General features: G+C 32.8%; 2 protein-coding genes across 7 annotated transcripts in view; one reads left to right on the top strand and one right to left on the bottom strand.

Moving 5' to 3' along the window:
- The window catches only part of LOC118743373 (gamma-1-syntrophin-like), a 182,032-nt gene that overhangs the window by 14,794 nt on the left and 154,271 nt on the right, over positions 1-12,967 (bottom strand). The window lies entirely within an intron of this gene.
- LOC118743375 (sodium-dependent dopamine transporter) overlaps positions 5,629-12,967 on the top strand; it is a 26,395-nt gene continuing 19,056 nt past the window's right edge. Inside the window, exons 1-2 of the mRNA XM_036476005.1 lie at positions 5,629-5,951; positions 9,846-10,064. Of these exons, the coding sequence (XP_036331898.1) occupies positions 5,912-5,951; positions 9,846-10,064 (259 nt within the window). The 5' untranslated portion in view covers positions 5,629-5,911. The remainder of the gene's footprint in view (positions 5,952-9,845; positions 10,065-12,967) is intronic.

Genomic DNA, 12,967 nt, shown 5'->3' with positions numbered 1-12,967 from the left:
AAAAAAAGGCAAAATAAAAATTTATATTTTTAATCAAGGAAGACATGAAACGTGTGATTCTTTAATTCGTTTACAGATACGACCAAGCCGACAAAATATGCAAATGCCTTCAAATCCTAACCCTGATGATTACAATTACCAACGTCTGCTGTTGTTCTTACTACAATACAGCCGTTTAGGACCGATTGTGGGACGAGATTATACTTATATATTATGCGCATATGTAAATCTTGCACATCTATGCATACATAAATACATATGTATTTACATACATACCTACATATACAAAGCTAGCGGCTAGACACGGATTCTCACACCGGAAAACTAACAACGTCCCTCCGGCGACCACAGTCACCACCGGTCAGTGATGAAAATATTGTGAGATTTGAAAAGTACACATTTGTTTTCGAAAATTCGATGTTTTGATTTACGTTACTTATTCATGTTTATATTAGCCATTTTGATATTTCTGTAAGTCATGTGTAAAATTTGGCACACGCCTCTGATTGCTTTATTAAAGAATTGATAAATCAATTCGATTTTACTTACATTTTTCAGTGGTTTTTATTATTATTTCAACAGAGGAAACCCTTAACATACATATGTACATATGTATGAAAATAGGAAGGTATTTTTTCGCGCAGGTGTCAATTAATGTTATGAAAATTGTGTTTATAATACATGCATATTTTTGATATTGAAATTTAGGCTAATAATTAAATTAATAAAATACATATTCATGTAAGCGATGTTTTCCGTTAGGTTAGAAATCGAAAGTGCATAAAATTATAAAAATATGCTTAAAAAAACCCGCCTTACATCTCGGAATCTAATTTTATTTTAATTTATTTTGACGCCGAACATACCAGCCTAATGTCAGTAAAATAAAGCTCGCTAAATATTATTCGATTATTTCGAATGTAGGTGTCACAAAAAACTGTAAAAAGACGACCCCTAGGTTTGAGAAACTAGGTCCAAAAATATCTGTCTTACAGGCAGTTCTGTGAAAGAAATTGAATGCTAGGGACGTATGCGTTTATCTTTGGAAAGCAAGCTACGATGGCTTACTAAATATAGGATACCAGATAACCTATGTATATCTCGTTGGTTAGCAGACATCATAGCCACCGTAATTACTGAGCAAAGCACAGAAGAAGCCTATAGAGCATGGAGAAAAACAATGATTGGAACGTAAACCTGGCTAAATGCACACAACCTCACAGTTACTACTAAGAAAACTGACTGAGCAGCAGAGAAGTGGCGGTAGAAGAAATCGAGGACGCCGCGAAATTGTTTCATTATTCAACAGAATAATGGCTAATATACGAAGGCCAACAAGTGTAAGAGAAAGTTACTTAAAGTGTTCTTACACGATATGTATTTGCATCTGTAAATGTGATGTTTTAGATACATATCGTCGCTTGGCGTGCAATACCGCGTATATTATGGTCCAAAAATATCACAAAAGTGCCAATAAACTTATTTGCTTCTAAACTTTTGAATGGTTTTCTAACTGAACTTATTAAATATGAGCTTCTACTAAAAATATTGACCAATAAATAGTAGTAAGTATAGTAAGAACTAGGCCAGCACTGAGATAGGGTACCGAAAATGATTTTTTTCCTATACGCGGTATTGCACGCAAAGCGACGATATGTAATTGCATCTATCTGTCAAATTCACAGTCCTTATTTAACTATTTAAAAATATGTTCTTTGAACAGGAAATAAACCAAACCCAGATGTTTGTATATCTGTGTCAGATGAAAATAAAAACGTTTCTGTTTCGTATGTACGTGCATCTGCTTTGTACAGAAGCAAATCTAAGCTCGACTAAGCTCTCAGAACTGCCTTAAGGCAAGGTTTCAATATATCAAATTTTGAAGACAAAATTTGTCGACACATCAGTTTCCTAAATATATGCCGTTGTCGATAATATAATGACTCGCTGACTGACGCTTAAATACCTATTCTGATGTAAACAAATCGATATACTGCTTTTTAGTCCAATTGGTCCACATGATGACTTGAGAAAGGAAGAGTCTTTGGGGTCGAGAAAGGAGGGGCACTGCCCGAAGAGAAGGCAGGTGTACTACTTAGCTTATACCAAATTTGGAAGGCTGGATAAGTTTTTATTTGATCATAGGTACTTTGAAAAAGTACCTAATCATAATTGAACAAAACGAAAGGTCCTGAATACATACATATTTATATGGTCACTTCAGCTCGGACGACGCGATTTATATATTCTTTGTAAGTTTAAGATGGGTGAAAATAGTTAATGAGAAACATGGAACACAATCTTGTTATGGTTTTCGTACTTGGACGCATAATTACTGTTTCGAGGGCTTTGATGAGGCATTTCCCAAACTCTCCTACACATAAAAAACTTCTATTTTTCTAAAAAGCCCACTTCGGAATTGTGTCTTCATGTGCCCATATGTAAATAAGTATGTATATGAACATAAATACATACATATATACAATTCGAAATTTTTGAGTCCCGTCGGAAACTTGCTTCCGTTTCCTTTAATGAGCTTTCAGCATCGCCTGAGGAGGATCGTTGCGTTAATTTTATTTTACATATATACATACATATACAAACGAATTTTTAATGTACATACATAAATATGTAGGTACGTCAACAAACTCAAAAAAGTGTTGCGGCTGCGCATCGTTATCCTTCTATGTTACACACACACTTGTAATTTCTCTTGGAAGCTGCTTTTCGGTTCAGCTGCACGAAGTTGAGTATGAATGTCTATTTGTACATACATACGTACATACATACACATGTAATAGCATATATGTATTTCGAGTTGTGGGGCATGAAGTCGCTCTCGGATTGGTACAAACATACTTTTCTGTACATACATTGTGCATTGTACATATGTACAATACATACATACATACATGTATACTCATCTATGCTCGAGCATTTTACATTGTGTTGCATGCAGCAAATGTGTTAAGTGTTGAGCATCATTGCAACCACTTGTCGCCCCAATTCAACCTTGCCAGTCGTTGCCAGTTTCGGCTATAAAAGGACGCGAGCCAATGACCATATCTGCATTCGTTCAAATGTCACGGTCGGTTTAAGACCACTCTTGGTGGAAAACAGGTGAAAAGTGTTTAAGTTGGAGAGCATTTTTGAAAAGCATAAAAGTGTCAAGTGCTTAGAGAACAGACATACATACATACATAAATATTTATTCAACGAAAATCTTTAAGCAATGTATTGAGTTTAGAAACTATTCTCAAACATTTAACAAATAAATCTTGAAATTACATTAGTTTGCTTGGTTTATTTAATGTTTTTCTTTAAAAGTAATATCCTTTCCAAATGTGGTGTATTTTGAGAATTTTTTATTCCATAAAAAATATTCTATGAATTTTTGTTAGTGTTTTTAATTTGTTTGATACAATTTATGTACATACATACATATTTGATGTGTGATGTACACCACCGCAACCATCTGAAAATGCGCCCAGAATAGTTAAAATTTGCTACTCGAAAATAAAGGTAAATTTGTATATAAATAAATCAATATAGATAGAATACGTATGTACATATGTATACTCAACAACAAGTAAATAGATTAAAATTTAAATAATTTTATCAAAGTTTATCTGAATGCATACAATCCGCTCCTTCTTTTAAAGCGGTTTGAAAATACTACGTGAAAATAAAGTTAAACTCAAAGGAGTTCCTGAAAAATTTCTGTGTTTTTTAGCTGACAAATAAGATATTGGCTAATACAAAAATGCTAAAAATGAAAAATACCGTTAATTTGAACGCACGAAAATAAATTTTACATCAAATTGTTTAAAATCCATTGCGGGAACAAACATTCTTGTCTGATTTATCTTCCTTAAATGCTTAAAGAGTTATAATTAAAACCGGCAATTTTCTAAAAACTGACAAGTTGGCGATATTTCCAGATTTTGTCCGATCTCAAAAATTATTTTTCGCTTCATATCCGTTGCAAATATAATTTTTGAGTAAATAAAACAATTTTTATATTTTGAGTAAAAATTCTTTAACTGCACTGCCCAGAGATTTTATAGCCCTTCACATACACACAAAAGTATGTATAAAACTAGTTTTATGCACTTAACTAGCTATATTGTCTACCGATCACGCATTATTTCAAACTTTATGTTTTAGTCTGTAAGTGTGCCATTTAAAAATTGAAATTTGAAGCCTTTGCCGCTTTAATTAATTTTTATATTTACGAGTATTTAACATATTTTAAATCATTACAGTTTGATTCGTAGGAGGGGAACATATTTTTCTCAACGTGTAATGCATTTTCTATTTGCCATGATTTTTTAATGTCTTCGGAGTTATACTCAAAAAAAGTACACAAGATACTCAAAGTAACACCCTCAAATTTGCAAACACAATGACTTAAATTATAAAAATTATTTAAATAGGTACTTAAGTAACAACAACTTTTAAAATTTGTTATCAAAATGACCCAGATTTTTTATAAAAAGTAAAATTACATTAATTAAATTAATTTAAAAGCGAGTAACACAAAACCGCACGGTTCCGTAAATATGCCCATATAGCTAAGACTTAAAAATTAAACGTTATTAAACGTACTGAGTTCGAGTAGAACAAAAATAGCTTCATTAACTTACTCGACTTGCTTACTTGCTCCCGATTTGTTAGTCCCATCACGTCCCATCTATAAATGCGATAACTCGAACCATATTTTAACGAAATTTTGGTTAATTTTTTTACTCTTACCATAATAAAATTTTTCCAGATTCGGTGACAACTAAATACAGTCAGACTAAAAGTTATATATTAGCATAAATCATATAAAGACCACGCCTCCCTCTTATATATATAATTCCGCCCGGTTGTGCTATGAATAATTGAAATTAAAATTCACCTTAACTTACACCCCTATTTTCTTCCTTAAGAGTGCTCTACAAAGTAAGCAATCATTGTAAAATATAAGATATTGATTTATATTTAATTTTTGGTTCAAATTTATTCGAATGTTATCTCATAATCCAGCACTTACTTAATACATGCATACATACATATGTAAGTGCTTGACATATAAATAAGTATCCCAAACTTAATGAAGCTGTAAGCTTGTATGTATGGCACGTGTGTGCACTCAACTAAGTATTTTGAATAAAATAAAAATTAAAGCTAGTAATAACCAACTGCAGGCACTTGGGTGTGAGAGCGAATTTGTTATCTTTCTGAATGCAAATGTAAATGAAACCAATTTGCAATAAATTCGAATGCCGGCGGCATGTAAAAATGCCAATAAAGAGTGTACCTACGGCGAGGAAATTTGCATTATACAAATATTCTAGTATTGCTATGAAGTTGCATTTAAGCTGATACTTTTTTTTCATATTTACTATATGATATATATGTATATGTGTATGTATTATAAAAATTGATCGATTTCTCATTTAATACCTTTCTAAATATGGAAATTAAAAAAAAAAAAACGCACTTATGCATAAACAAACATAAACAGGTCCAAGCAAGTTTTAAGTGTCCGCAAAATGTCGATTAGACTCAGTTAAATAGCTTACAATTAGCTTTAGCAGCTTAATTAGGGTAGGCACACTTAAAAGTGTGGGAAGTGTGAGAGTTGCGTGCCTCCGTAACTGTGATTCAGCTGTGCTGCTGTGCTTTGCAACATCAGTTGGAATTCGGTAGAGCAGCGAAACGAACGTCAAATGTTGCGGTGCGTTGTATGAAACAAAAATGGTCGTTAATTCGAAAATAATTTTATTTTTATGCATAATTAAGTAATAGTGTGTGAAATTCTAAAGGTCGAAAAAACGTCAGCAAATCTTTTAAGCATTTTGAGTGTACAAGCACTTACACTTAATTATCCCAGAGCTAAGTGAAAGTTAGCTAAGTGTGAACAATGTCGATGGTTGCATATTCAAGCGCAAGTGTTAATTCAGGTATTAAATTTAATTATCTCTTGGCTATAGGCGGCGAAAAGAACAAAATTGTGTATAGAATACTAAGCAAAATTTCTAAAAAAATCACTTTGGAGGAAATTTTTTTTTAAGTAAAAATGTCACATTCAGAGGCATCGTACCATCAGCATCAACATGGATTCAACTTATGGAAATTTTTAATTATGACGTAAAAATTATAACAAAGTGCATCTATCCACTTAATGATGATCCCCGTCAAGAAATCTTGAACCCTGGGATTTTTCTCAAAATGTGCACCTGACGAATTTTATGTTAAAGAGTTATTGACTTTTTAACAAATCTTTTTTTAATCTTTTTTAACTCTAACCCTTGGAATAAAACTAAAAAATGCATTAAGTAAAAAATCATTACACAATTCTATGTTTATTTGGAAAGTTTTTTATCTTTTACATAATCAGCGCTGGTAGTGACCCAAACTCCAACTTGGAGCTGACGCTTTGAAGATTCTTTGTTTTTTTTAAATTCCTCGTTTATAACCATACTGGCTTGGAGGCATAAATAGTAACCTTCTATTCATGTTCCGATGATAGTACATATATATATACATACTTATATACCTTCGCATGTGGTATATATCCATTCATAACAAATATGTATGCGCACCAAAAAATATAGATAAGCAATCACACATACTCTACAAACACCTATACAAATTTTTGGTTCTGTACATAAGTATGTGTGCATATGCAGCTGAAAATATGAACAAAAAAAATAAAAAAATTGTAAAGTCATTCATGTCATTTGCATACCGCTCTGTTCAAAGAAAAGTATTAAAAATTCGATCCGGTTTAACAGTAGCCAGGCTAGGGTGGTACTCGAACTGTTCAATGGTTTGGTCAACTTAAGTAGCTGCGGCCGTAGTGTAAAATGTCATTGGAGTAAGCCCATTGTGCATGAACATACATACATATGCACATATATATACATATGTATATACATAAATACATATATACATTTACATAAATATGTCTGTTTTGAATAAGAAAAGGTGTGATAATGCGGCGGCGAGACTGGTTACCTCAATCTTTTTCCATAGGCCAACTGCTAGTAGAACATTTAACGTACATATGTATGCACATTCACAAATACATACATATATGTATTTAGGTGTCCACAAATATTTATAAGCATTAATTCTATTAATGCTATTTTAAACTTAGCTTGCGACAAGTCAAAATAAGATTTAAATTTTTTATGACGAAAATCGTATGCCACTTACAGTTTTTACAGCCTGACTGAACATTTTAGCAGACTCATAGTATAGGTCACGTAAAAAAAATCTTCTTCTTGTTTATTCAGTTTTGTGGAAAAGTGACAGAGAAACTCAACCTACGCTTATGTAGTTTATGAATTTTATTTGCGCTTTTGTCACATTTGCCTACACATTAGTATGTAGATGAATGGCATCACGGTGCAGAAATTGTGCTCAGGCTTGCATCAATTAAGCAATTAAGTCATTCATTACAACAAATACGAAGATTTTGCCCTACTCACATAAGATTTAACCGGCAATTTCAAAGTTCTGAAGCGTGTTGTTCAACTTGTGCCATGCGTAGTAACTTTGAGATTAAATCGTTGGAAAGTAGTTTTAAAGATTAACTACATATACATATACATATATGAGCAAATCCCACGTGCTGTTACACTTTTGGACAAAAACGTGTTTTTGGTCAAAAATGGAGGTTTTGTATAAAGAAGAAATGAATCTAGATGCCCTAGGAATATTTCTGCATCAAAAAGTAACTTTTGAAAAAAATTTCGCAAACGTTATTTTGAAGGTTAGGGCTCGATATTAACTTTTTCATGTATATGCACCGTTTTCAAACAAAGTGTACATGACAGATATATATTTTTTTTTTTAAATTGATAAATGTATTTCTGAAATCTTTTACTGAAGTCAAGATTTTTGCAGAATACGAAACTGCTTTCTGGCTCTTCATAAAATATTATTTTTTCTTATTTTTTCAATTTTGCAAACTATTTTCTATAATGTCACTTTTTTAAAAGTAAGCTAAAGGAATAAATAAGTTTAGAAACTGTTAGAAAAAAGTATACTAACCGGTAAGCATTGTACTGATTACAAGCTTTTTTTTTAACACAAAATGCATGCTTTTTAAACATTTGCATATCACTTTAAACTTTATTTATCAGATTAGCTAATGTTGAAGTTTTTTCCATCTCTTCTTTTTCATGACATTAACGGAAGGGCTTTCTTGGGAGGCAGGCTTGTTGTTTAATCTTTCTTCGGCAACAATTTCCCATACATATATGCTATTTGAAACTTTAAGGAGAAATATGCTATTTAAATTGAAAATCTTTTTTCACCTAAAAGTGACATTCTGGAAATATATATATTTTTTTTTTGTTTTCACGGAAATATAACAAACAAAGAAATCATTTAAACCCTTGAAACAATAAACAGACATTGGTAATTATCTTATTTTTAGAGTTTTTTGCATTCCGGAAATATTTAGCCTTACTTACCATGGCGCAATGATAAATTCACTTAAAAGCACACAAAATATATGCTTTTATTAATTTACTTCTTTTATCATTCGATCAATAACTTCTTGCGCTTCTTAACTGCATTGCACTTACGCATGCAAAACAACTAATGTGAGAGTCACAGAAAAAATGGAGAAAAATGACATTCTGGAAAATTCGAAGGGACAATATTATAATAGAAAGCCCCGCTCATACTGATAACATTTCTCAGGCAAAAATAGAATAAAACAATAAAAGTTAAGGTCGTCATTCACAAACAATTACGCCGTTTTTCATATTATTTTTACTTTTTTTTAACTTTTTTTTCATGTTGATTATCGAATAACCTGGGCGGAGTAGGTGAAATATATCAAGCGACCCGGTCTCAAAAGAAAACAAAACGGGTAAAAAAAAAAAATAAAAAAACAGCCATTATTATTTGGATCGTATAATGCTGTTTTTGATTTTTCGTTTTTACCACTATAAAAGAATTTAAAAAGGGTGCGACAAAAATAGCACTTAAGCACGGTACCTGAAAATTTTCATAAATTTGTTTTTTTTTGTAAATAAATTTCTCAGTTTTAAGGTTATTATACTAAAAATTTGCACGCGACTGTTTTTTTTATTATTATTATCATAACCGAACTAATTTCGATGATTTTCAGAAATAGTAATTCTACAAAATTTTAGAATAATAACTATATAACTTTAAAAATGAGGGAGATGTTTTCAAAAAAATAGAAATCTGTTGCTATTCCAGAGCAGCTCGCCGTCGGAAATTACTTCTAAGTAATATTTTTTTTTTTTTGAGAAAGTATTTTGTGCCCCCTACTAAAAACAACAACAGGCTTAGTCGTTTAAATTAAGAGATACATATGTAAAACGGTTTAAGAAAATTTGAACGAATTTGAGCTTGAAAATAGAATCGGCCACATCTTATAGATTATTTGATACTGATTTCCAGTCCAGTGTCGAAGAATGGCAAAACTGCGAATTAAAACAAAAACTAAAATTGGAAGTGATTTTTCAGAAAAAAGCGCGTAATATTGAAAATCCTATTCATCTGATAGATTCTATCTCATGTTGACGAGTTAAGTAGAAATTAGTGTAAAAATCCTGGAAAAGTAAAAAATAGTTTGTATTGAATAAATGATTTCAACGGAAAACCTAACAACTTGTAATTTTAATTAAAATTGCTTGCTCAATAGCAAAACAAATAAGACCGAAATTAAAAATCAAATTAGGATATATTTCGCATTGAAAACAAATTATTGTTATTGTAGCACTTTTTTATTTGAAATATCTGTATAATAAATGTACATGTGCATTTATTTTAATAATGTGTATTTTTTTTTGTTATTTATCTTCCAGATTTAGAGTGCGGTGTCGACGAAGAAGAGGACATCGCCTTGGCGATGTCACCGACCGGACAAATAGCTAAGACACCAACACCACGTGACGAGGCAGATAGTGGCGATCAGCGGGAAACATGGAGCGGCAAAGTCGATTTTCTGTTATCGGTTATTGGATTTGCAGTCGATTTAGCAAACGTTTGGCGATTTCCATATTTGTGTTACAAAAATGGCGGTGGTAAGTGCTCTAGCAAATAACATATTCATTTTCGATTAATAATTAAATAAATCATTATAAGGCGCGATATCGTATAATCCATTACTATTGCCTCATAATTAAAAAACTATCACACTTCACAAATTAACGCACATAATCTGTCAGAAACCAAATGAATGCGCGGGTCGATTACGTTTGACCTAAGGTTTCCAATGTCTACACAATATAATATATACATATGTATGTATATACAAACACGTACATACATACGTATTCGCCTGACTGAGAGCTAGCTTATTGCTGTGATTTATACCACTTAACACCCGACTGCCACTCAATGCGACATTCTAAGAGCAATAATAATTGTGGTAATAGCATAAGCAACAACTTCTGCCTAACTTTTAAATATTTCTTTGTTTTTTTTTTGTCTTTGTATGTTTGAAAAAGTTGTGTACAGAGTGGCGCACGGAAGCAAAGGTGCGTGGAAAGAGAACCACAATATAGCCCATTTGTCATGCTCAACACTTTCACCAGTGAAGTGATGCCATTAAATGTGGCTCTTATAGCGCACTTCCTCTAGAAAATTGCTCTGTTCTGTTTGAATGCATCGCCTCAATATCACTAGCAACATTACCCACACTGCCACCACCAGTTGCTGCTGCTTGTCCATTCACACAATCTGTTGCGTAGCGACAATTGCTCGCTAGTGCATGTGAGAATTAAACACGGTGTTCAAATCGGGATTGAGAATGTTCAAGAAACGAGGGCCTGAGTGAGAGTCGCTCTAAGAAGCCTGCATTGTAGTTAATGCGAGGTAATTTTATTAAGCCAGTGGCTATTCGAATAAAATATTTTTTTTTTGCAAAAGAAGGGATTTATTTTCTCCTTTCGACTCAAATAGCGACAGCGAGCCATTTCTGCAGCAGATAGACGGGGAATCCTAAAAATGACTGACTTATGAAATTGCTTTTTATTTTACATTCTGCCCATTTCTCGGCAGAAAAAAAGGTAAAGCTTACTTTTTGCGTTTATTTCAATGACTGTAGTTTCAGAAACAAGTAAAATAAAAAATAAATCAAGTATTTGAACCATTTTAGCCTCAAAACGTTTATTTAGGCGAAAAAGAACCGAAATTACTAATTTTTTCATCGCCATTCGAAAAAATCGTAATTGCTTCTTTGAATAATTGAATAACTTTGGGAAGTTTTCAAATAGAATATTCATATTATAGACAATGGACGTTGGCATCAAATACAACACATCTGTGAAGTTTCAAGGCGCGCGATTAACGTGTTAGATGACTGCGTATGGTGCTACGGGGCGTATACGTTATATACGCAACTAACTAAAACTGCTCTATTGTGAATTGTTACTGGGAAATTGGAGAGGGAATTTTTTTTTCGTATATACATCATTTATATTTTAAATAAGTATATATATTACGCAAATACCTCGCATAATAACGAATTTCTATTGTTTTTTGTGTCTAAATCCCGTTAAACTAATCACATGTTTCTTGCCAGCTACCAGCAGGGTTGCTTAAGTAGCCAAAAGGAAATTTTACCCGAGTTGAGCTTTCTTTTGTCGCTCGCTTACAAAAAAATACAGCTTATGTACGGGTATACATATGAGCCCGAGGGTCAAATGAAAATGCGCAATATTTTTTTGTATGAAATATGAACAGGAGCGGATGTTACTCGTATGCCATAAATGAGTATGTTATTTTTAATTTTTTTCCTGTTAAAATTTGAATTTTTTTCATTCACAATGCAAATTTAAAAAGAAAATATCTTTGGAAAATAACGGTAAACAGATTCGTAATTTACGACTCAAAATTAAGTTCACGTGTTTCCGAGTTTTTTGTGTAATTTTAGCGTTCCTACAGTGTTATTACTGTCCAAGATCTACATCACCCTTACATTGTTTGGTGACCGAGTATAATTGGTACCGAAATACGGGATTAAAGTTTCCATCATTTTATATTTTGTCATGCCAAGCTTTTCTATGCACAATACATACACACATACTCATGTACATTTGTATAACAAGGCACGCTGCTCACCACCCTTCAAGACAATTTCAAAGTTAAGTGCTTTTGTATGACAACTAAATCTGGCAGTCATAATCGCATTTACCCCTGCCATTAAGTAGTGGCGGGTGTGGGGTGAAAAATTGCCCAAACAAGTCAAAAGCATATTGCTTGTAGAGTTGTTGCCTTTAGCATTGACTGTGGTATGTGAAATCATACAGTTGAGGTTAACAAAGAAAATCAGACGGCAAGGGACAGAAAGTGCAAGAAGAAAAGAATCAACGTTGTGATTTTTATACACTTCGAGCTTGAAAAGGATAAGTGACTTGAGCACACTACGTGTGAATGTGTTTTTTGAGCAATTGACAAAGATGAAATTCCTCACACGTACCACACACGCTTGTCATGCAGTTCCGCTCACGGCTAAGTGCTGCAAAAATGAGTTGCGACACAAATTGGCGACTGGGTTATGTTAAAAAATTTTGTGCTAGGATTTTTGTACAATTAGGTAATACTCTTAAAAACCGCCAAGAGTGTGAGCGAACGAGTCTTAAGTAGAAGACTTATACTTTTATTGAAATATAAATCTTACGCCTGATTGCATTCAATCAGCCAGCCAGGAAGCCCCAGCTATATACCAAACGTTTAATGCCTGTTGCTATCAAACTCAAACTTAGCTGTAATAATGAATTTTAAGTGTCCATGACAACCGACTTAAGACAAATTGTACGCATTGCCGTTTTTCACTCTCTCCGCTTCCATTTAACAATAAAATCCACTGCCATTATAAGTCTGTGGCAATAGAAATAAGCTTTGGCTTGGCCTGTGTCTTTTCTTATTGGTAGATTTTATCATGATTGCTCACTCATAATACCGGATTAAGTGCTTGCTTTTT

This window comes from Rhagoletis pomonella, unplaced genomic scaffold, assembly GCF_013731165.1.
Source record: "Rhagoletis pomonella isolate Grant_MI unplaced genomic scaffold, Rhpom_1.0 Rhpom_scaffold_00007, whole genome shotgun sequence".
NCBI classification, from domain to species: domain Eukaryota; kingdom Metazoa; phylum Arthropoda; class Insecta; order Diptera; family Tephritidae; genus Rhagoletis; species Rhagoletis pomonella.
This window is presented reverse-complemented; position numbering and strand designations above follow the sequence as displayed.